A 26,229-nucleotide genomic window follows, 5' to 3' on the forward strand; every position below is an offset into this window, starting at 1 on the left:
GCAGCTTGGCAGTGTATACAGCAATATAATCACCAGACCTAATTCTTTTGAAAACCATACATCTTTCCAGAGGTCTCAACTTCATCAGACATCACCTAGACTCCGAGCTGAATGAGACCAGCACAAACAGCAGCCTAACCAACTAAGATGATCGATCCATGGGGTCAGGAAAGCCAGAAGCAGGGGAACTGGAGAGGTACCTTTCATGTCCATTCACTGGAGGTGTGGATCTATTGCATGGCATTCCTCACATCAAGAAGCTGTTGATCAAAATCAATACAGCTCTTCCTGCATCTGGAGCTTGTGAAGGACTTCTTAGTCATGCAAGACTCCTGTTCACTGCTAAACAGTTACAGCTTCACAGAAAGAACCTTGAGAGCAAGCTGCTGCTGAAGCTTAACCATCACTTCACTGAGTGAAGAAATGGCACATTTTTGCTAAATATGCAGAAATAAATGCACATCCATACAATTTATGGTAAACTGAGCTGCCTTGTATGTACATATGTTGAAGTGGCCTCGTTCTAATGTTTTCTCTGAGGCTGCTGTGCCATTTGGAGCAAGTTTACAGCATATCTTTTCATTGTTTGTACTGTTTATATTATTTACTGTAGGTATTGATGAAAAAAGCTTTATGTTGTGAAAAACTGAAATCTAGAAATTTTTTTGTTGATGTTTTTACATATATTCCTATTGAAAATACTAAAATTTGTATATTTATTTATTTTTGTTTGTCTGATAGCATTTATTTATAAAACAAATCAGACATTTCAAACAGTTACTCGCTACTTGAGTAGTCTTTTCACTAAGTACTTTTTTACTCTTACTTGAGTAACATTTTTGAAGACTACTTTTCACTTTTACTTGAGTAATAATATTTTAAAGTAATGCTACTCTTGAGTACAATTTTTGGATACTCGATCCACCTCTGCTTAAACCTTACCAGAAGAGTTGTAATTGTCACAGGAGCCAACAACCACAGGACCTGTGCACCTTGTAGTCATTGAGTCGACCATGAATTCCTTTGTATAATAAATGTGATTTCGACTATCCAACAAGAAATGCTTAACCCTAAATTTAGTCTTCCAATGGGACAATGGGCCCAAGGAGATTAGTAAAATCTACAACAGCTTGTTTCCACCACTTAAAAACTATATGTGACTAAATAAATATAATAGTGACCAGAGAGTCAAGTTCAGCAGAGGAGAAATAGTTGTCTTTTTCGACGGTAAAACTGCCAAATGAAAGAAGAAATGGTAGAGAAGCTACTGTAAATAGTTTATGAAACAGAAAATTCCATGTCTGTCTTTTTAACTTATAATGCATAGAATAAGATAAAATTATATGGTTGTATTTAATGATTCCTGTTTAGGGTTTTCAAAATAAAAGGCCGATTGAAAAAAATATAACGTAATCCAGGTACAATTTCAACAATCCCATTTGGGATTGGACAGGTTGTGTTAAGGTTAGGTGACAAAAAGACAATCCTGTTATGCCAGTATTCTGCTGCACAGTAATCTGCTGTACATAATATAGCTTCCTACCCACCATTATGATTACGGAAACGAGAATTATTTCACTTGAACACTAATTTGATCCATATAATTCTGTTAAAGTCCCAATTATTTTTGGTTTGTGATAGGGTAATTTTTGTTTTAAAAATGTGTTTTAACCCTTAGATGCACACGTGAGGTTGTTTTTCTAGCTTCAAAATCTTTAAAATGAAAAGTTGTAATATATTCATATTCCAGGTATTGCTCATAAAATATGTTTGTAACATGAGGCCGTTTGCATTTTTATTTATTTTTTCATTAATTAAAAATAAAAATGCAGTTTTTGTATCACTACCCCACTCTTCCACAAGTGGGGTCAGAAATGACCCCAAGCAGGTCCTATGGAGCCTTCTATGAAACTTTCATTCTTAGCAACTCTGACTTACACTTGTGGTGGATCAGGAATTCATTTTTACACAATAACATACATGATTTATAGTTTTCTGTACATTTCAAACACTGTCCTTTCTGATGTTTTTTTTTTCTTCTTAATAGTCTATACTATAGACTCTATACTATAGAGTCTATAGTATCATGCTGCTATGAGGCCAGCTAGAATCCCAGGACGGATGGGATGAAGAGCCCATCGGAGGCATTGACTCAGAATGTGACATCTCAGATATAGAGGACCCAGACTATTGTGTCCCCCCCCCCCCCCGCTGAACAAAGCCAGTCAGATACGGAGGCGTCCTCTGATGAGTCCTCTGAAGGGGAAATGGATATTGTGTCTAACAGAATGAGCCCCTCTTACTGCTCTAGCCACAATATTCTGAATAATCGACCAGGGCTTGCACCTGGGTTTACAGGGAGTGCAGAATTATTAGGCAAGTTGTATTTTTGAGGAATAATTTTATTACTGAACAACAACCATGTTCTCAATGAACCCAAAAAACTCATTAATATCAAAGCTGAATGTTTTTGGAAGTAGTTTTTAGTTTGTTTTTAGTTTTAGCTATTTTAGGGGGATATCTGTGTGTGCAGGTGACTATTACTGTGCATAATTATTAGGCAACTTAACAAAAAACAAATATATACCCATTTCAATTATTTATTTTTACCAGTGAAACCAATATAACATCTTCACATTCACAAATATACATTTCTGACATTCAAAAACAAAACAAAAACAAATCAGCGACCAATATAGCCACCTTTCTTTGCAAGGACACTCAAAAGCCTGCCATCCATGGATTCTGTCAGTGTTTTGATCTGTTCACCATCAACATTGCGTGCAGCAGCAACCACAGCCTCCCAGACACTGTTCAGAGAGGTGTACTGTTTTCCCTCCTTGTAAATCTCACATTTGATGACGGACCACAGGTTCTCAATAGGGTTCAGATCAGGTGAACAAGGAGGCCATGTCATTAGTTTTTCTTCTTTTATACTCTTTCTTGCCAGCCACGCTGTGGAGTACTTGGACGCGTGTGATGGAGCATTGTCCTGCATGAAAATCATGTTTTTCTTGAAGGATGCAGACTTCTTCCTGTACCACTGCTTGAAGAAGGTGTCTTCCAGAAACTGGCAGTAGGACTGGGAGTTGAGCTTGACTCCATCCTCAACCCGAAAAGGCCCCACAAGCTCATCTTTAATGATACCAGCCCAAACCAGTACTCCACCTCCACCTTGCTGGCGTCTGAGTCGGACTGGAGCTCTCTGCCCTTTACCAATCCAGCCACGGGCCCATCCATCTGGCCCATCAAGACTCACTCTCATTTCATCAGTCCATAAAACCTTAGAAAAATCAGTCTTGAGATATTTCTTGGCCCAGTCTTGACGTTTCAGCTTGTGTGTCTTGTTCAGTGGTGGTCGTCTTTCAGCCTTTCTTACCTTGGCCATGTCTCTGAGTATTGCACACCTTGTGCTTTTGGGCACTCCAGTGATGTTGCAGCTCTGAAATATGGCCAAACTGGTGGCACGTGGCATCTTGGCAGCTGCACGCTTGACTTTTCTCAGTTCATGGGCACTTATTTTGCGCCTTGGTTTTTCCACACGCTTCATGCGACCCTGTTGACTATTTTGAATGAAACGCTTGATTGTTCGATGATCACGCTTCAGAAGCTTTGCAATTTTGAGACTGCTGCATCCCTCTGCAAGATATCTCACTATTTTTGACTTTTCTGAGCCTGTCAAGTCCTTCTTTTGACCCATTTTGCCAAAGGAAAGGACGTTGCCTAATAATTATGCACACCTGCTATAGGGTGTTGATGTCATTAGACCACACCCCTTCTCATTACAGAGATGCACATCACCTAATATGCTTAATTGGTAGTAGGCTTTCGAGCCTATACAGCTTGGAGTAAGACAACATGCATGAAGAGGATGATGTGGACAAAATACTCATTTGCCTAATAATTCTGCACTCCCTGTAGTACTGTCTCCCCAGTAGATGCATGGAAGATGTTCATGTCTGATAATATAAGGCTACATTCACACTGCAGGTCTTAATGCTCAATTCCGATTTTTTGATCAAATCTGATTTTTTTTTGTCTGCTCGTTCACACTACAAATAAAATGTGACAGCAAACCCGTTCTAGTGTGAACCCTCAAAGCGGCCCGCATGCTCAAAAGAAGACGTCACACACAACCCGCTCTGTTTAGACCTAGACCAAGCAGTTAGGGCTGCCACAAACGATTATTTTGATAGTCAACTAGTCACCAATTCATTTTGCGATTAGTCGACTAATCAGATCGTGCATCCACTGGACGTAAAACGTACAGCTTATTGCACCAGCATGCATCTGCTCTTATATAACTATCATTAGCTTACAGCTTTAAGTGTTTAAGGTATGTGCTAACTAAAAATAAAGACAAGATGGTAGTTTATTAAATTTTAATGAAATTTGCAGATTGTTTCGGTGAAGTTTAATAAACTCCTTGCTATCTAAAATATAACGGGACACCGGAGTAAATTCTCGAGCATCTCACACTTCTAATAATCAGTTGTCTGCTTGACATTTATTCAGCTGTGTAAAAACTATAACTTTAATCTCCAAATCGCCAAACCGATTTACTCAGGAACAAATAAAATCCTAAAAAAAAGCCAAACAATAACATTTTTAAGTTATCTAAGTGACTTATATATGTTTAACCTGAGTAGCGAAAGACGGAAAGACGATTTGCCGGGAGTCCGGTGTTCTCACGGGCTCTAGTGAGCCTTGCCCCCGGCTAGCTATCGTGCTAGTGGGTAACAGACGTCTCTGAAAACGTCGGAGCGCTTTTGAAAATATGTGGTGTCTTGATAAACTGAGCAGATATTTGAGGTTTACACAGCTACATTCTCGCCTGAAAACATGTTAAACGTTTATTTTGTGACCCAGAAAGAATAATAAGAATAATATTAGCACTAACTAGCTGCCGCCATTGTTGGAAACTGAGCTGGGCTGCGCTATGAATTCTGGGACACAGCTTCTTCTTCGGGGTATAACGGCAGCTGGCATCCTTGTACATGCAGTGCTGCCATCTTCTGTTTCAGTCCGTTATTACACTCTTAAATCCTGCTACTTATTCCTGTGTCTTTTGTGATCTTACAAAGCTTCAAATGACGCGTCGACTATTAAATCAGTCATCGACGATTTTGATAGTCGACATAATCGTGACTAGTCAACTAATCGTGGCAGCCCTACAGACAGTATTGTTTGACTGACGGCCCTTAATAATAATAATAATAATAATAATAATACTAATAATAATAATAATAATAATACATTTTATTTGAGGGTGCCTTTCAGAAACCTAAGGTCACCTTACAAAAAACACAATTAATAAAAGGACCTTTTAGGGAGACCAAATAGGAGGGAATTACAGTAATCAATACGGGATGTAATAAGACTATGGACAAGGATGACGGCAGCATGGGGAGTAAGGAAGGGGTGGAGTCGGTTAATATTACGTAAATGGAAGTAAGCAGACCGGGTTATGTAATTAATGTGAGACTGGAATGAAAGAGTATTATCAAGTATCACACCCAAACTCTTAACCTGAGGGGAGGGAAGGGTGGGAGAATTTTCAATGTTAATGGAAAAACTGTGGGATTTGGTTAAGATAGATGGTGTACCAACAAGTAAAACTTCAGTTTTACTACTGTTGAGTTTGAGAAAATTGGAGGAGAACCAGGATCTAATCTCAATAAGACAGTCTGAGAGGGAAGTAGGTGGGAGGGATGAATTGGGTTTAGAAGAAAGGTAGAGCTGGGCGTCATCGGCATAACAGTGAAAATTTATATTATATTTTCGGAATATATAACCAAGAGGAAGCATATAAATAATGAATAGAAGAGGCGCCAATACTGAACCCTGGGGCACACCAGCAGAAACAGGATAGAGAGTTGAAGAATGGGATTTAAGTTGGATAAACTGAGTGCGGTCTGAGAGATAGGAGGTAAACCAGGCAAGGGGGGTGTGACTAATGCCAATGGAGGCTAACCGGTTCAGGAGAATATTGTGAGAAATGGTATCATACGCCGGACTAAGATCAAGAAGGATGAGAATGGATAGGAGACCAGAATCAGCTGCCATCAGAAGGTCATTGGTAATTCTTAACAGAGCAGTTTCTGTGCTATGATTGGGGCGGAAACCAGATTGAAATTGTTCATAGAGATTATGGTCATTGAGATGTAAATGAAGCTGGGCGACGACAACTTTTTCAAGAATTTTTGAAATAAAGGGGAGATTTGATATAGGGCGAAGATTATCAAAGTTATTGGGGTCTGCACCAGGCTTTTTGAGAATTGGGATAACAGAAGCATTTTTCAGTGCTTCAGGAACAATTCCAGTGTTCAGGGAGGAATGAATAATATTGGTTATGAGAGGTGCTAACGAGGGAAGACAGGCTTTAACTAACACAGTGGGGAGAGGGTCAAGTTGACAGGTGGATGACTTAGATTTTTTAATGAGATTAGATACGTCAGTTATGGAGGGAAGAGTAAAGCTTGAAAATAACTGATAGGAAGACAGTGGGGGAACCAGGAAGTCTACTTCAGAGTCAGGAGCTCCTAAAGAGTTAAGTTGACGGTGAATGTCTGAGATTAATATAAAGATTTGTTTCGGACTTTACATTTCCCAATTTTGCTTTTGTTATTTACATACGGCCTAATAATTATCCTTATTGCTGTTTTAGAGAGGAGCGGTGCTTCAAAGGATAGTTGCAGATTTCTGTCAGAATCTGCAGATTATACAGTACAAATAAAATGTTCACGTTTCTCCAACGTTGTCTTCCCAACAGTTTCACTAACATCTACACGGGATGGCCAGGAAGCATTCACGATGTCTTATCGGGCGCTGATAATTGGCTTCTGTCTTGTGTCAGTGACATAAAAGACGGATTTAATGCAACATGACCATTCAAACAGCAGTCACTTTCTGAAACATCAGATATGTATCCGATTCAGTACCAAATACGAAAGTGACTCAGATCGGATTTATGCCGTTCACACTGTCCTACCATGATCGGATATGGGTCACATAGGGTCAAAACAGTCGGATTTGATGCGCTTTCGCCTGCAATGTGAACGTAGCCTAATAGAAGAGGTGCTGACATGCAGAAACATGGAGGCACGAAGAGTAGCCACAGACAGGGGAAAAGAGTGGAAAAATGTAATCAAACATAAGCTCATGGCCTTCATTTGATTGGCCATTCTTGCAGGAAGTGAGAAGAACTGGGATGTACCAGTCTGTGTTTTTTGGGAGTTCTCTGCATAACCCATTGTACAAGGCCACTATGTCAATTCAAAGATTTGAAGATATTTGCAGTTTCTTGCACTTTGATGACAAGAGGACCAGAGCCTAAACAAACCACATGGCAACTTTCTGCTACATATGGGGCCTGTTCGTGGTCAACTGCAGGCAGAAATTCACCCTCACGTGATTGTGTTACAGTGGATGAACAACTTGTGCCTTTCAGAGGGAAGGACCCAGCTTCTGCAGTATATGCCAAGCAAGCATACAAAAGTGATACAAGAACTGCAGTTCCTTAAAATAAATAAAAATGCAAAGGGCCTCATGAGGAATACCTCAAATATAAAAATATTACAACTCTTCATTTTAAAGATTTTGAAGTACTAAGTTTATAGCAAAACACTGATTTTATTTGGGGTTAATTTTGACCCCATTTGTGGAAGAGTGTAGATATTGGTAGGTTGTGCATCCAAGGGTTAAAACATTGTTTTAGTTTTACCATTTTAGTTTTACCATTTAATAAATTGTCACTTTAAAAAAAAAAAAAAAAGCTGGAGTGTATTTGTTAGAAATGTTGAGCCCATTCTGAAGATTCAATTCAATTCAATTCAATTTTATTTATATAGCGCCAAATCACAACATAAGTCGCCTCAAGGCGCTTCATAGATACAGAGAAAAACCCAACAATCATATGACCCCCTATGAGCAAGCACTTTAGCAACAGTGGGAAGGAAAAACTCCCTTTTAACAGGAAGAAACCTCCGGCAGAACCAGGCTCAGGGAGGGGCGGCCATCTGCTGCGACCGGTTGGGGTGAGAGAAGGAAGACAGGATAAAAGACATGCTGTGGAAGAGAGACAGAGGTTAATAACAGATATGATTCAATGCAGAGAGGTCTGTTAACACATAGTGAGTGAGAAAGGTGACTGGAAAGGAAAAACTCAATGCATCATGGGAATCCCCCGGCAGTCTATGTCTATTGCAGCATAACTAAGGGAGGATTCAGGGTCACCTGGTCCAGCCCTGACTATATGCTTTAGCAAAAAGGAAAGTTTTAAGCCTAATCTTGAAAGTAGAGATAGTGTCTGTCTCCTGAATCCAAACTGGAAGCTGGTTCCACAGAAGAGGGGCCTGAAAACTGAAGGCTCTCCCTCCCATTCTACTTTTAAATACTCTAGGAACAACAAGTAGGCCTGCAGAGCGAGAGCGAAGTGCTCTAATAGGGTGATATGGTACTACAAGGTCATTGAGATAAGATGGGGCCTGATTATTTAAGACCTTGTATGTGAGGAGCAGGATTTTGAATTCAATTCTGGATTTAACAGGAAGCCAATGAAGGGAAGCCAAAACAGGAGAAATATGCTCTCTCTTTCTAGTCCCTGTCAGGACTCTTGCTGCAGCATTTTGGATTAGCTGAAGGCTTTTCAGTGAGTTTTTTGGACATCCTGATAATAATGAATTACAGTAGTCCAGCCTGGAAGTAATAAATGCATGAACTAGTTTTTCAGCGTCACTCTGAGACAGGATATTTCTAATTTTAGAGATGTTGCGCAAATGGAAGAACGCAGTCTTACATATTTGTTTAATATGTGCATTGAAGGACATGTCCTGGTCAAAAATGACTCCAAGGTTCCTCACAGCGTTACTGGAGGCCAAGGTAATGCCATCCAGAGTAAGAATCTGGTTAGATACCATATTTCTAAGCTTTTCAGGGCCGAGTACAATAACCTCAGTTTGATCTGAATTAAGAAGCAGGAAGTTAAGTGGCCATCCAGGTCTTTATGTCTTTAAGACATTCCTGCAGTTTAACTAATTGGTGTGTGTTATCTGGCTTCATGGACAGATAGAGCTGGGTGTCATCTGCATAGCAGTGAAAATGTATGCTATGTCTTCTAATGATACTGCCTAAGGGAAGCATGTATAATGTAAACAGAATTGGTCCTAGCACTGAACCCTGTGGAACTCCATAATTAACCTCAGTGTGTGAAGAGGACTCTCCATTTACATGAACAAACTGGAGTCTATTAGATAGATATGATACAAACCACTGCAGCACAGTACCTGTAATACCTACAGCATGCTCTAATCGCTCTAATAGGATATTATGGTCGACAGTATCGAATGCTGCACTAAGGTCTAGCAGGACAAGCACAGAGATGAGTCCACTGTCAGAGGCCATAAGAAGATCATTTGTAACCTTCACTAAAGCTGTTTCTGTGCTGTGATGAGCTCTGAAACCTGACTGAAACTCTTCAAATAAACCATTCCTCTGCAGATGATCTGTTAGCTGTTTGACAACTACTCTTTCAAGGATTTTTGATATGAAAGGAAGGTTGGAGATTGGCCTATAATTAGCTAAGACTGCTGGGTCTAGAGATGGCTTTTTGAGTAAAGGTTTAACTACAGCTAGCTTGAAGGCCTGTGGTACATAGCCGATCATTAGAGATAGGTTGATCATATTTAAGATTGAAGAATTAATTAATGGCAGGACTTCTTTGAGCAGTTTTGTAGGAATGGGGTCTAAAAGACACGGTGATGGTTTGGAGGAAGTAATTATTGAAGTTAACTCAGAAAGATCAATTGGAGAAAAAGAGTCTAACTTAACATCAATGGTACTAAGAGTAGCTGTAGATAATATTACATCTGTGGGATGATTACTGGTAATTTTTTCTCTAATGATAAAAATTTTATTTGTGAAGAAGTTCATGAAGTCATTACTAGTTAACGTTAAAGGGATTGTTGGCTCAAAAGAGCTCTGACTTTTTGTCAGCCTGGCTACAGTGCTGAAGAGAAACCTGGGGTTGTTCTTATTTACTTCAATCAGTGATGAATAGTAAGATGTTCTGGCTTTGCGGAGGGCTTTCTTATAAAGCAGCAAACTATTTCTCCAGGCTAAATGATGATCCTCTAGATTTGTGACACGCCATTTCCTCTCCAGATTACGAGTCATCTGCTTTAGGGTACGTGTTTGAGAATTATACCACGGAGTCAGGTACTTCTGATTAGAAACCTTAGTTTTCACAGGAGCTACAGTATCCAGAGTCGTACGTAGTGAGGAGGTGAAATTATTAACAAGATAATCGACTTCTGTTGGGGTAGCGTTCAGATAGCTGCTCTGCTCTATGTTGGTACAGGGCATTGAAGATGATAACAGTGGGTGGATTATATTCTTAAACTTAGTTACAGCGCTTTCAGAAAGACATCTACTGTGATAAAGTCTACTCTCCACCGCTGTGTAATCAATTATTGTAAATGTAAATGTTATCAGGAAATGATCAGACAGGAGAGGGTTTTCAGGAAACACTGTTAAATGTTCAGTTTCTATGCCATATGTTAAAACAAGATCTAGAGTGTGATTAAAGTGGTGGGTGGGTTCTTTTACATTTTGAGAGAAACCAATTGAGTCTAATAACAGATTAAATGCCATGTTGAGGCTGTCATTTTTAGCATCTACATGGATGTTAAAATCACCCACAATAATTATTTTATCTGAGCTCAGAACTAAATCAGATAAAAAGTCTGAGAAATCAGACAGAAACTCTGTGTAAGGCCCAGGTGGACAATAGATGATAACAAGTAAGACTGGTTTCTGAGTTTTACAGCTGGGGTGGACAAGGCTAAGCATCAGGCTTTCAAATGAATTAAAAGTCTGTCTTGGTCTTTCATTAATTAATAGGCTGGTGTGAAAAATTGCTGCCACACCGCCCCCCCGGCCTGTGCTTCGAGATTTCTGGTAGTTAGAATGACTCGGGGGGGGGGGGTTGATTCATTTAAACTAACATAATCATCCTGCTGCAACCAGGTTTCTGTAAGGCAGAATAAATCAATGTGTTGATCAATTATTAAGTCATGTACTAACAGAGACTTGGAGGAGAGAGACCTAATATTTAATAATCCACATTTCACTGTTTTACTCTTTGGTTCAGATGTGGATAATGTATTGTTCTTTCTTTGTAATTGTTTATGTTTAAGTTGTTTGTTGATGGTTTTGTTTGTTTTTTGTCTGTTTGGGAGCTGACACAGTCTCTATGGAGATGGGTTTTTGGGGGGGTAGCAGGAGGAGAGAAGCTGCAGAGAGGTGTGTAAGACTGCAACTCTGCTTCCTGGTCCCAACTCTGGATAGTCATATTTTGGGGGGTTTAATAAATTTGTCCATATTTCTAGAAATGAGAGCTGCTCCATCCAAAGTGGGATGGATGCTGTCTCTCCTAACAAGACCAGGTTTCCTCCAGAAGGTTTGCCAATTATCTATGAAGCCCACATCGTTTCTGGGACACCACTCAGACAGCCAGCAATTTAAGGAGAACATGCGGCTAAACATGTCACTCCTGGTCTGATTGGGGAGGGGACCAGAGAAAACTACAGAGTCTGACATTGTTTTGGCAAAGTTGCACACAGATTCAATATTGATTTTAGTGACCTCCAATTGGCGTAACCGGGTGTCATTACTGCCGACGTGAATTATGATCTTACTGAATTTACGTTTACCCTTAGCCAGCAGTTTTAAATTTCCTTCAATGTCGCCTGCTCTGGCCCCTGGAAGATAATTGACTATGGTTGCCGGTGTCTCTAGATTCATGTTCCATAGCGGTAAATTAACAGGGAGAATACTTTCCATGGCTTGAACCTACCTACATGTAAGCCACAGGAATTTCTAGTTTCGTTTCACATTTGACCAAGAATCCTGAGAATTTTGCAAATTAGTCAATAGAGCATTAAGACAGTGCCCACCCCACCCCAAGATATTTACAGATCCTGCTTTGAGATAAATTAGAGCTTCCAGTTTCAAGGTAGAAGTTAATGTACAACACATTGGGGTTGCAAGATTAATTTATTGTCAAGGCAGTTACATCTCCATACACAAAACACTTTGACATTTGAAGACTCTGCTCAATCATGCCAACTACAAGTTGTTCCCTTGCACCTGTGTTGCAAACAATGGCCATAAATGACATCTCTGAACCCTGTTTTTAGGTCATTAAATTTCACTCCTGCATTTTACTTGTTCTAGGAGGGTTACTTTATTAGAAAACACGTCAGGTAGCAGCTGGTATAGCTGAATGTTTAGTCGACCTCCTCAATGGTTGGTCCAGAGGATCCACCACCAGGAGCGGCACCACCGGCTCCAGGGAAGCCACCAGGCATGCCCTCTGGCATTCCTCCAGGCATACCTCCAGCACTCTGGTACAGCTTTGTAATGATAGGGTTGCACACCTTCTCCAGCTCCTTCTGTTGATGCTCATACTCGTCCTTCTCAGCAGTCTACAAAATATAGATATTGTATAAGCCCTTCATAGCAATTGATACTATTGTGATTTTTTTCTGGTGTGTGCTTGGGGGTGGGGTTACCTGGTTCTTATCCAGCCAGCTGATGACCTCATTGCACTTGTCCAAGATCTTCTGCTTGTCATCATCGCTGATCTTGCCAGCCAGCTTCTCATCCTCCACAGTGGACTTCATGTTGAAAGCATATGACTCCAGGCCGTTCTTAGCAGCCACTTTGTCACGTTGAACATCATCTTCTGCCTTGTACTTCTCTGCTTCCTGAACCATGCGTTCAATATCCTCCTTGCTGAGCCGACCTAGAAGGACAGCAAAGAGTCACAAGTTGTGCCAGAATTTTGATGGTCATCAATCAAAACTGTCATCAATCAAAACCCACCTTTGTCATTGGTGATGGTAATCTTGTTTTCCTTGCCAGTGCTCTTATCAACAGCAGAGACATTCATGATGCCATTGGCATCAATGTCAAATGTCACTTCAATCTGGGGAACGCCTCGAGGAGCAGGAGGGATTCCAGTTAGCTCAAATTTGCCCAGCAAATTGTTGTCCTTTGTCATGGCACGCTCACCCTCATAAACCTGTTGAAATAGAGGTCAGCCAATAATTTTTCCACTCCACATCTACACAAATGCTAATATCTGACAACATGAGTCTCAATCTCCCAGTGGAATGTGAATGGCAGAAATTAACATAACTGCAATTAAAAGGCCAAGATAAATAAGGCTACACTGACCTGGATGAGCACACCAGGCTGGTTATCAGAGTAAGTGGTGAAGGTTTGGGTCTGCTTGGTAGGAATTGTGGTGTTACGTTTAATCAGGACAGTCATAACACCTCCAGCAGTCTCGATACCCAGAGACAAAGGTGTGACATCCAGAAGGAGAAGGTCTTGCACATTCTCAGACTTGTCACCAGACAGGATGGCAGCCTGGACAGCTAAAACCAAAAAAAAATTATTTCAAGATAAAAACTAAATTCCGATTATAATAGGGCAGCTATCATCAGTAGCTTTTTTCCCCCCCACTGAAAACTTACCAGCTCCATAGGCCACAGCTTCATCTGGATTAATGCTCTTGTTGAGCTCCTTTCCATTGAAGAAATCCTGGAGAAGTTTCTGGATCTTCGGGATACGGGTGGAGCCACCAACCAATACAATGTCATGAATCTGCCCTTTATCCATCTTGGCATCGCGGAGTGACTTCTCCACAGGATCCAGGGTGCCACGGAAGAGGTCAGCATTGAGCTCCTCAAATCGAGCCCTTGTGATGGAGGTGTAGAAGTCAACTCCTTCATACAAAGAGTCGATTTCAATACTGGCCTGGGTGCTGGAAGACAGGGTGCGCTTTGCCCTCTCACAAGCAGTGCGCAGACGACGGACAGCCCTCTTGTTGTCACTGATGTCCTTTTTGTACTTGCGCTTGAACTCTGCAATGAAGTGGTTGACCATGCGGTTATCAAAGTCCTCCCCACCAAGATGAGTATCACCAGCAGTGGATTTGACCTCAAAGATGCCATCCTCAATGGTCAAGATGGATACATCGAAGGTGCCACCACCAAGATCAAAGATGAGAACATTCCTCTCTGATCCAACCTGAGAACAGATTTGATAGTGTTTAAGAACAGACAGTTAACAAAAAAAAAGTAGTATAATCCAGAATAAATTTTTACCCATTTACCTTTTTGTCCAACCCATAAGCAATGGCAGCTGCAGTGGGCTCATTGATGATGCGCAGAACATTCAGGCCAGAGATAGTGCCAGCATCCTTTGTGGCCTGACGCTGAGAGTCATTGAAGTAAGCGGGCACTGTGATTACAGCGTTGTTGACAGTCTGAAATGTAAAAAAAAAAAAAAGAAAAAAAAAGGGGACATTAAATTGATGAGTCATGTGAAAACTTGCGACTGTATTCCACAAAGGAAAATTCATAGCATACTTTTCCGAGGTAGGCTTCAGCAATCTCCTTCATTTTTGTCAGCACCATGGAAGAAATCTCCTCTGGGTAGAATGATTTTGTTTCACCCTTGTACTCAACTTGAACTTTAGGGCGACTATTGTCATTGATGACATTAAATGGCCAGTGCTTCATGTCTGACTGCACAACTGTATCGTCAAACCTCCGGCCAATAAGACGTTTGGCATCTGAAAGAGAAAGTTATATTTTGTTTTGTTTTTTTAAAAGATGCAATACACTTCTGCAATAGTCTTATCATTCTTCCCTCAAATCCACAAGGCTCAAGACTAGTCTTTAACAGAGATGAGTTGCTTCAAGACAAGCTCATGGGTGGTAAAACTGAGGCGTTAACTTAATTTGGTTGATGAATACCAATTTTTTCAAGGTGTCCTACCTTGTTAAAAAAAAAAAAAAAAAAAAAAAATTGGTATTCATCAACCAAATTGACTTTTACTGTTAAGTAAAATTTTAACCCTTACCGAAGACTGTGTTTGTGGGGTTCATGGCAACCTGATTCTTGGCTGCGTCGCCGATCAACCTCTCAGTATCTGTGAAGGCCACATAACTGGGTGTGGTCCTGTTGCCCTGGTCATTGGCAATAATTTCAACTTTGCCATGCTGGAACACACCAACACAGGAGTAGGTGGTCCCAAGATCAATACCAACTGCTGGTCCCTTTGACATGTTTCCTAAAGAAATGCAAGAACAGTGTTACATTTATATTAGTCTTCTAGTTATCGGTAACTTTTTTACTTCAATCCTTTATAACATGCTTAATGTCAAAGTAACTCAATTGAACAACTACATTTTACCCAATTATTCAATTTAAGGCAATTTAGACTAATAGAACTAGAATGTACAACAAAAACGTATGGTTTTAGTTGATTTGCTTTAATTATCCTTCAAGTTTAGAGTTGTCTTTTAAATTTATATTTATTATATAAATTTGATTAAGAGCTTTTATTTTCCCCCTTGGCCATAAAACATTAAGCATTTTAACAACATTATTGGGCTAACAAACCCCAATTCCAACAACCCACCCACTTACAGAAAAAAATGAGAAGGAACCCGCCTTGAAAGAGCGTGGCTCATGGCCAAGCAATAGCCATGCGTCAGTCATAAATCACGTGCACAGCAAACTGGTACAACCGGAAATCTAAAAGCTAGAGTGCTTTGATGCTAAAACTGTTGTATTAAAATGTGTCTAAAGCACAAGAAAATATTTAAAGAATTAAATCTGAAACTGTTTACAAAACCCTTTTCTTTTTCTCTAGAGTAAAAAAAGAAACAAAAAAAAAACCGGAAGCCTGTATATTCCGGGTATCCGGGTAGCTTAACAGTTGTTCGAGAACATTCTCGAACGCGTCAGGATTTCTCTCCCCCCCCACCCCTCCGCCATTATATAGCCTTAATGCAGCATTTGAGCCGATGATTACGCCTCGATAACAAGGATATGAATACCTTCACCTTCATAATTCACTATGCGATACATATTGTTAATAAAATAACCGTCAAGCATTTAACACGAGGAGAAAATTCAGCATTCCCCAGTGAACATGCACATCAGTCATACATAAAGCAAATCCTGCCAGCAAATTCAACTAATATACTAGAACTTTTTGTTAACACCAATGTATTTCAGAATGACTTACCGAGTTACTGAACTGAGGTTGACTGTGGGTATTGTTGGGCTGGAATGGACTAGCGCCACGGTGACTCAACCCTGCCGGTATGAGAAGCGAAAGGAGGTTGAACCTTTAGCCGAACCCTTTATATCACCGGCACAGCATCCAATCGGCGCAGTCACTGAGTCTTTCCTCATCGGTTCACCAATGAGGCTTTGGTGAACCGATGACGCGAGACACAATCCATCCCACTTCCTGCTTTATTGTGACTGCTTCATAATGGTTGTGAATACCCGCATGCGATAAGATGGAAGCTTTGCGTGAAGTGTAGAAGGCAAATCATCTCTCTCTCTTTTTTTTTTAGATTTTACCGTTAAGTATGTCAGTCATGTTCGGTGCTTGATTTGGCTTCTGTTTTTTGTAAGCTACATAAAGCTCTTTAAGTTCGTACATAATTGATATATTATGGAGCTATTTTTAAAAATATGCATATAGACCTTAGTGTTATATTACCGTATTAATGCTCGACACGTTTTCAGAGACAAAGCCACAGAGTGCTGATAATATGTATATGATATGAATGTTTCCCATAGCCTGTTATCTATGCTCAAAAACAATATATTATAGCAAAATATAATTTATTGCTACATGTTCAACCCAAACATACAAAATATATACATACAAGGCAGCATATATGCTATATTCACACAGTATATATTACAGATATTATGTTGCCACATTTGATCCTGTGTAGACATTCAAACGGTTCATTAGGAACACCTGCAGACATGCTTATTCTTGCTGTTGCTGGTCATCCGCCAGTCACATAGCAGCAGTGCTATCTACTATTGTAAATACAGGTCAGGAGCGTTACATATAATGTTCATATAAAACAAAAACATGGCATGACTGATGATGTAAGAAGGGGGGGGGGAATTAACTTGTTGTCAATTGTTAGACTGAATGGACCTCGACAGTCCAGGTTATGTATCGGTATGGGGAAATGTTTTCCTTTGTCTGACCATGAGCATATGTTTATGAGATCTTCTACTGACCATTACACACAGGAAATCTAACCCTCATGAACATAACAGTGAGTTCAGTGGACTTCGGTAGCTGTAGCAATGTAACAGAATGAAAACAAGGATAAAAGTACAGTAGACAAATGATGTGACGAATAATGTCAACATAATGTAGATACTTTAAGTCATTTTTTTCAACATCTTGTGGCATTCATGGCACCAAGAACTGATGCTGCTGAAGATCAAAGGTAGGTTCTACCTACCATAAGTAAGCACATATTCCTAACAATAATAAGTGAATGATTGCCCTGTATTCTGCCATGCAAGTGCAGAAATAAATGGAAAATTGCTGATATCATGAAAACTGTGTTTTCAAGACAGTTATAGCGATGTTTCCTTCGCATCACATTTGGCTAAAGTTTGTGCTGTAGTTTGATGTTGAGAAGTCGTTGCTGTGATCACAGCTGTGTTTTGCACTGAAGTCATCGTCTTTGCTGGTTCTTCAACAACATACTGTGTGAAGGCTGTATTGAAGAGGCCTGTAACAATAAAGAATACCAATAAATATCCCATTTTCTCTTTTAAGATAGGATAAGGCAGTTTTTACAGTGTACTGGGCAAAATGTGTCAATGAAAGCTCTCCTTGACCATTAACTGGGATTCAAAATACATAAAGGTTATTGGATTTTTGAGTTTGAGTTCCCTAAGTACGTGAACTTTACCCTCTGGTTGACAAGTGTGCTGTTTCTCTAAGCTGCCAATATGACCCTAGTCATGTTTTAGCAAAAGCTACATTTTATAATATTCACATTTAAACAGAAGGTATAATACAGTCATAGATGCGAACAACCATCTAATTAAAAGGTTTTGTACCTCTTCTCCGTTGTGCTTGTGAGGTCTTTTCTTCATGGCTTGATTTAGATTTACTGCTCTCCTCTGATGGATTAGAGTCTTCATTTTCTGTAACAATAAAAACTGTCAAATCTCTTGTAAGATAAATAAAAATACATTTAGATCACAATTCCTGAAAGTACAACACACTTGCTGCAAGAATGTATGATTTTTAGCCAGACTATAGTCAAGTAAAATTGTAAATAACAGCAACTTTAGACTGACATCAAACAGAAAATGTGACCTGCCTACCTCTTTTCCAGGCAATGTGTGCTCTCCTCAGCTTGATAGCAAAAAAAATGACGACCACTAGAAGGCCACAGATCAGGCATGTTACTAGCAAGACCAGCAATGATGAATTTTCTTGGTCTTTTCTATGCATGTTTAAGCCAAAATTCCCTGGAAATAGAGAAAACCCCAAACCTTAAGGATTTTAAAACACATGGTGTTCTCTGTGATTCTCAGAGAAGAGAAACTGTTATTTTAACTATTCAAGCGGAGTGTAAATGTACCTGTTGTGTTACTGCCCATGTTATCAATGGTGATGTTCTCTGTGGTTTCAGGGGAATATGTCCAGCCTTTAAAGGTGTAGTAAAGAAAAGAGGTACAATAATTAACACAGACTCTATGAAGCTACTACAGTCCAGGTCTATTATGTTTTTCAAATGGAACCATTTTTTTGTAGTTTTCCAGAGTAACCAATAGGTGGCATCAAACACACATATTTGAAGAACCTGTTGGCCCTACTGCCTCAATGGTGTCATTGCTTACCCTGTTTGAACACGATAGGACTTTTTTTAAAATTAATTTTTAGTGTTTGTTTTTTTTTTTACAGTAATTTTCTGAATATATAAAGCTCAGGTAAAATGCGAAAATGGAAGACAAATAACTGTTTTGCACACATTCTGCTTAAATTTTAATATTACACTGAATTTACTGTGTGAGTAAATTCACACATATATAGTGCATTTCTAACCAATTACATGTCAGTAGTGTTCAAGGTTTGAAACACTGAAGAGAGAAGGCGTAAACTGCTTTTTTGGAGCATATCTGACGATCAGAGCAGATATGCTCTCGGAACAGTTTTTGTTTGCCCACAGAGCTGCAGCCTCCCAATCAGTGAATACATCTAACATGACAGAGTTTCATATAGCTCGAGCTCTCCATTGCAGGAAACACATCTGGTGTTATATCAACCACAGTAGTGGTTAAGAGACCTTTTAGACATTGTATGTGATCGCTCTTGTTTCCACCCCATAGGCTCACAGTTAGTGTAATATGCTAAACACACAATACTAAGCAGTAACAAAGAGATGTATTGTAGGCTAATTTCTCCACTAAAGTTCACTTTCCTTTTTAGCGGATCGAGGGATTTAAGTTTCATTTAAAATATGATGTATGGCATAACTTAAAATGTAAAATGGTGTTTTATTCATTGTGAACTAAATAAAATGTATTTCTTTTTAAAACTTCCATTTCTCCACTACTTTCTTTTGTGTCCCTAAGCTCATCCTAAGGTGTGTTATCTAATATGAAACCTTATGTTTCTTGAAATCTACGGGGCATAAAAAACAAATAAAAATGCAGACAGTTTCCACTCACCACTAGTGCTGAGATGTGGGTCTGTAGGGCCTGTAACAGGGATCTGAGGAGATCTAGTGATAGACATCTCTGGGTCACTGGTGGAAGCCTGCAGACTGGAGGGAACCGTTGAGCTCTCTGATAAGGGCTTGTTCTCATTTCTTGTGGTGGAGTACACTGCTGTTCTATTATGTCTGATCCACATGGTTGTTGTCCCTGGCACTTGTGTTGATCCTTTAACAGTATGTGGACTGACTGTGGATGTGTGGTGGGATCCTTTTGCTGTGACAGAAATTGGACTTGTGTTACTACTGAGTAGAAACAACACTCAGTTCAGAGAAAGTTAAAATTCATGATGTCATGAAAACTATCTGCAAATCACACTTCATTTTTATTAGAATAGAGGAAACTCGATTTTTTTAACAACACAGAATGAGGAAATTACGTGGATTTGCCATTTTTTTTGTTTTTATTTTTGGTCAGACAGTTTCACAGTCTGGTTCTATGGACTGTTTTGTGGCGCAGTTCATGAGTTAAAAAACCCCAGTGCTTTCCCTGTTCTGTGACGACACAACTACACAGTCACTGTTCCTCAAATTGAACATTTTATGTAGAAGTTATTCACTGTACACAAGTCATGGATAATAAAATGGATGATTTTACTCTTTTAATGTTTTAAACTGTTGCTATAATGTGGTGGCGTTGAAAAACTAAATGAATGAAATATACTCACAATCTTGTCTAATTTTTACAAAGTTCATCAGATGTTTTGATTTCAATGCAGGGTGACGAACAAGACACTTCACAGTAACTCTTTTCTCTACTGAGAGAATTTCAATCATCCCAGTGGAGATGTATTTTTTAGCTTCCTGTTGGAATTGGTTACGAGCTGTAAAATGGGATAGATGTCATTAGCATCAATTGCATCAACTTACACCATCACAAATGCAACACTTGATCAAATCAACCCTTTGTAACGGAAACTACTCTTCTGTGGAATTCAAAATAAAATTCAAAATCCCCCTTGTTTAAAGTCTTTTTTTTAAAACATTTGAATGTTGTTCAGTCTCATCATAGTAGCAAAGATTCCAGAAAGTGTGGGTCATGCTATCATCATCACATGAGCCCACTCACTGGTTGCTGTCACTAATTTTAATACACCTACAAATGTCTAAATTCCACAACGTAAGTGTTAACACCCATGTTAACCTAACCCTAACCCATCTATCCACTCTTAACTGCTGTGGTTTTAAGCACAGTAGTTAAGTTTTAGGAAGGATACATTGCATTTATTATCAAAAAGAATCAACCTTTCCTAGTATCAAATAAATTCACTTTTTGTGCTTATTCCTAGTTAACTGCTCTTAATTGAATTGAATTGAGTTCACAATATACATATAACTTTTTTTTTTATCTGTGTATAGAAATTAGCAAACATTTGTTTGCCAATTATGTATCATAAAACATTTTATGATACATAAATATGAGTAATCAGCAAGGGAATGATATCAAAATGGCATCCCCTTGTGTAGTCACCTCAATTCAGCTTTTTGGAAAATCCACTGGGAAAAATACTGATTGAAGGGCAATTTTTCTAACTAACACCTCAAACTATCATTCTCACTTTCTTCCAACTTACCGAGAAATTCTGACCCATCGTCGATTTTCCAAGAAATCTGAGGAGCAAAGTGGTTCCCCACAGCAGTGCATTTTATGACAGTCTTTCCTTCATGCTTTGTTTTTGACATTTTGGGATAACCTTCAAAAGAATCACAAAAGACAAAGTTTTATGAAACAAGATCAACACAGTGGTAATTGTTTTGGTAATTAGTATAACTGTCAAAGTCTGATCCCATCGCTAGTAAAGATGTGAAAAGAAAGTAAAAAGAAAGACGTAAGATAATATTTACCCAACACTGTCACCTCCACTATCTTCTCTGTTATTTGGTCTCCATAATGAGAACATGTGTAATTGCCTCCATCGTTAAATTTGACGCTGGAAACACTGATGGAGAATTTTGACTCAGACAGTGTGTCGATTCTGTAGCGTTTGTCCTTTAAGGCTGGAAACAATTTTTTAAAGTTATTTAATGTTTGCCTTTCACCAAAGGTTGTTTGAATTTTGGCCCAAACATTTGCCACTTTTTAAGTTTTTGTTTTTACATTCATTAGTGTGACTGAATATGCCATTTTCACCTTGATTGCGATTGAAGAACATAACAAATCCTTCAGGGTTTTTCCAGTCCACATTGGTCTTGTCAGCATTGGTAACAGGACAGCTTAAGCTGAGTTTCTCACCTTCCATAACCGTCACATGCTGCAATACTGCAAGTGAAACTGCAATCAAATAAAAGGAAGTTTGACTTTATTAAAGTTTCTTTGAGAACGAAATGTGCATAACACATTTCCTAACATGGTAAAAACAAGTGAGCAACCATCTGCTGAAATTAAAAAGTCAGTGGCACACATACAGATGTCCAAGTTAAGTTTTAAACAGTTCAGTTAAACTTTTCAGTCTGACTCATCTGCCACCACCTCTGCCACTGGCCTGTCACTGTGTATATATAGGTGTGTGGAGGAGGTGTGACAGGAAAAAAGTGCTGTTCATTGCAGCTACAAAATAAGCAGCCCCCCTGTTATACATCTAATGCATTTCTGTTCTAACAGGAAGTAATGTGGTCAGTGCTTTCAAGGTGAAAGAGAAAGTAGGGCGGGTGTGAGGAAAAAATATATATTTGCTGTAGGTTGTTCATGGGGCCTTTGGGGGCTTTTTCTTTTCTGTGGGTTTCAAATAACACACGGAAAACACATTTGTTGGGGGCACACTGACACCACTGCAGAGGTCATAAAGCTATTTTTGCAGTTTGTGTGCTAGTCATGCCATTACATCAACTGACAACCACCAATATTTGTATTGATGACTTTTCATCAGTACAGTCATTTTTATGTCTCTCTAGGCTTTGGTTGTCTCTGTTTCTTTTTCAATTTTATTTGTATTGCCTGATCAATACAGAAAATGTAATTTCTCAGTAAGTTCTTAATGCTAACTAAAATATACACATTGTATACTGTGTATGTTACGTTGTTTGCTCTTATGCAAAGCTAAAGCCAGTCTCCTTTGTCTATTTTGTCTCATTATAAGGTTTTCATCTGTATCATTCCATTACTGGCAACTATTAAAGGGCCAGTCTACATGTCTACTCTATGTCATAGAAGAAACTGTCCTAAAGAACTTTCATTTTATGTCAGTCATTTAACAGAGTTGAGAAGTTGTGAACTGGTTCAACATACAACCCCAGTTCCAACAATGCCAGGGTACTGTAACATGTAAATAAAACACAATGCAACAATTTGACGCCACAAACCCTCATCTTATTTACAACAGAACAAAAACAATAACATATTAAAACTGAGAAAATCTATCCTTTTAATAAAAAAAATATAACTCTCTTAAGAGCTGTCCATAAACATAGGAGGACTTAAGGGAGCAGTTACTGGACTTTGGGGGAGGAATGTTATCCTGTTCTTGTATGACAGGATTATAGCTACTCCTGGGACTTCTTTGTTGTATTTTTTGTTTCACGATATGCTACATGTTCTCAACAGGTGAAAGGTCAGGATCCTGGTAGGCCAGTTCACCCAGACCTCCTCCTATCAAGCCAAGCTGTTTTACATGCTTTTAATAGCATTAATGGTGTCTTACCAACGCATAGGGACTAATGTATTGCACGGTAGAGCTTTAACCTGCATTTATGGCAAACACAAACACAGTGATAGGAAGTGTTCCTAAGTAATGTTGCTCCCATCAAATTCAAAATGAGCTTATTATTTTTAGGAAATTGTACAAAGTTTCAGTATAAACAATTGATATGTTTTCTATGTTCTACTGTGCATACAATATGGGTTTAGGAGATTTCCAAATTACTGCATTCAGTTTATATTTACAAGTTATGCAGCATCCCAACTTTCTAGGTTCAGTTGATGTGAACACGAGCAAACAGAAATCCAAATGCAAATTCCTTTAATGCATAACTAATGCAACAGAGTCTTTTACTGAAAATTGAAGCACTTTCTGTGTGAAATATGAGAGCTTGTAATTGTACCATAATTTTCTCTATATAATAAATGATCTAAATGTAAAAGATCACAAACAGCCTCAGAAGGAAGTTGTTTACTCCAAGGCATAGTCATCCTCACTGTGTTCATCTGCTTTTTCCACTCATGTAGGTTACGATCCTATTTCAGCACTTATCAGATCAAACACTGCCAAAGAGTGTAAAAAGTCAAACACTCACCCTCAATGTACAGCACAAAGACGCTAAGCACAAGTTTTAGTTCCATCTCTGTCACGAAGAAACACACTGACTCTGGTGCACTTCCTCATCACTCATCTATATGTACTCTACTATGGGACCTTCCATGACATCACAGCTCTGTGGTTTCCCCTAACTTTTTGATTTGAGAGATTCTCATGTGACTCCTTACAGTAGAAGTGCAAGCTGACCATGATTGCATTTTATTCCTGTTTGTAGTTTTGCTGCCAAACATGAGTTGAATGTTGAATTTACAACTTATCTATCTTGTGGATGGCTGTGGTTCATCAGAGCATGAATGCTACATAGAAAGTGTGAAAATGACATGTTGTAAAAAGTGCTTTGAGTGTTTAAATAGAGTAGAAGAGCACTATATATGGATCAGTCCAGTTACCATTTATAGTAAAAGACCTGAGACAAAATTATTCTTCCTTATTTTCCAAAATTATGTTAATTCTGGAATTAGTAACTCTGGAAACAGTAGAGATGCTTTATCAACCAAGTAGCCAGCTAGTACCTAACATTAGTAACTCTGGTTTGACCACAGTTACTAAACTTCAGGTTGAATTGCCACTGCAGTTTTAACTCACACATCAACAAGATTAACAACTTGCCACCAATCTGTGGCTTACTAAGAGGAAATGGCTACTTTCTAAAGCAAAAGATGTTTGAGTTGGAAACTTGTGTCAGGTGGGTACCGAGGGGAAAATGAAAGCCATAGCCCTCATGGTTTTATGATGTTTTCCACTGTAGACTCGACACAAACATTTACTGAATTTAGTCAGATCAAAAATGTGGTATTGCAGTAATTAGGTGCCATTACAGTCTCCAGAAGAAAATGGAAGAATAATTTAAAAGCAAATGCAGAAACATATTTGTACTCACTAACTATATATAGAAGTGGAAACAAACCTGTGTGAATTTCTTTTGGGGAGGTTTTACTATGTGTCATATAAGTCAGGTTGCTTAAAATGTTATATCAAGCAGTAACTTAAAACATTTATCACGTTCTGTTCACTTTTATGTGAACACAGAAATTAAATGCCTATTACCCACTCTTAAAAGAACAGCAGGAGAGGAATGGTCTTAGGGTCAGTCATCAGGACACCCTGGAGAGATTATATCTCTCGGGTGGCCTGGGAATGCCTTCTTGTTTCCCTGGACAAGCTGGAGGAAGTGGCTGGGGAGAGGGAGGTCTAGGATTCTTTGCTTAGGCTGCTGCCCCTGCGACCCTCCCCAGATAATCGGAAGAAGATGGACAAAAGACTTTTTCTTGTGGATGGTAAATGTACTGGTTCTTTTCTACTCTGACCAGACAAAGCGCTTTACACAGCTTGGCTAATTCACTCTTTCACACCCATTGGCACAAGCACTTTTCTCTAAGTGCCTTCTAACATCGACATGCATTCATACTCCAATGGATGCATCTGACAGCAATTTGGGGCTAGTTTCTTGCCCCACAGTATCTTGCCCGAGAACAGGTGTGGCAGTAATCAGGCCTGGATGTGGCTAGAGAAATTGAACTCAGGTTTCCAAAGATGTGATGCCCCACAGTTTTTTTTTTATGTTATAATGGGGGCGGGCAATCTTTTTTTTTTACACAGGGTCATGTAAGTTTGGATTTTTTCCCCCTTAATAACAAACACCTTCATTTTGAAACTACATTTTGTGTTTATTTGTGTTATCTTATTTAAATTTGTTTGGTGAGAAACATACAAAAAAAAAGGAAATCAGGGAGGTGCCATACACCTTTTCACACCACTGTATATAGAAAAAGCACAGAAAAAAGTGCTTGTTTGAATAGCTGAATTAGGTAAGTTGTATAAAGTAGTGTGCACAGGTGCCCCATTTACCAATAGAGCTGGGTTTTCAGTTATTAAAGCCAGACATGAAACCAGACAGACCTACAAACAAGCAGCAACTAAAGGTGGCCTAGTAGAGTATCTCAAGAGAGGAAATGCAGCAGTCGTTATCTGCCAAAGATCGTTATCTAAGTATCAAGCAGAATCCTTACACTGAAAAAGGTGTTAGTTTGTCCTTTTAATTTGGAGTCACTGAAAATGGAAGACTATTTATAAAAATGTCTGGATTTCCTGAACAGTTAATGCATTACTTTTGTTAAACATATAGAATTAAAGCTTAAAGCGTGTATTTCAATCATATCTTGTCATCAGATCCTGCTGACTTGAGGATGCCTGTAAGTTTTCACATGTCACATATGATTCATTAAATTTGACTGATTTTCTGTTTCTGTATGGGTTTAAACTAATAAAAGATCTATGGTGTGCATATAAATATAAATTTAAAGTATTTGTATGTTATTAAAATACATTTTTCATTG

At 38.9% G+C, this 26,229-nt stretch overlaps 2 protein-coding genes across 2 annotated transcripts; both read right to left on the minus strand.

Moving 5' to 3' along the window:
• Positions 1–12,038: 12,038 nt before the first annotated feature.
• hspa8 (heat shock protein 8) lies at positions 12,039–16,238 on the minus strand. Its single transcript, XM_040012490.1, has 9 exons — positions 16,109–16,238; positions 14,936–15,145; positions 14,439–14,644; positions 14,183–14,335; positions 13,542–14,097; positions 13,240–13,442; positions 12,886–13,084; positions 12,573–12,805; positions 12,039–12,485 (listed from the first exon to the last, which is right to left on the minus strand). Exons 2-9 carry the CDS (start codon positions 15,138–15,140, stop codon positions 12,288–12,290), a joined length of 1,953 nt encoding a protein of 650 aa, XP_039868424.1. The 5' UTR covers positions 15,141–15,145; positions 16,109–16,238; the 3' UTR covers positions 12,039–12,287.
• Positions 16,239–16,700: 462 nt separating this feature from the next.
• On the minus strand, positions 16,701–23,975 carry LOC120721843 (cytotoxic and regulatory T-cell molecule). The gene is made up of 10 exons (XM_040012500.1): positions 23,871–23,975; positions 21,772–21,912; positions 21,486–21,638; positions 21,215–21,334; positions 20,309–20,464; positions 19,597–19,857; positions 18,507–18,572; positions 18,247–18,393; positions 17,977–18,063; positions 16,701–17,642 (listed from the first exon to the last, which is right to left on the minus strand). Exons 1-10 carry the CDS (start codon positions 23,914–23,916, stop codon positions 17,485–17,487), a joined length of 1,335 nt encoding a protein of 444 aa, XP_039868434.1. The 5' UTR covers positions 23,917–23,975; the 3' UTR covers positions 16,701–17,484.
• Positions 23,976–26,229: the final 2,254 nt, after the last annotated feature.

Source organism: Simochromis diagramma, unplaced genomic scaffold (genome assembly GCF_900408965.1).
Source record: "Simochromis diagramma unplaced genomic scaffold, fSimDia1.1 OVJJ01000123.1, whole genome shotgun sequence".
NCBI lineage: Eukaryota > Metazoa > Chordata > Actinopteri > Cichliformes > Cichlidae > Simochromis > Simochromis diagramma.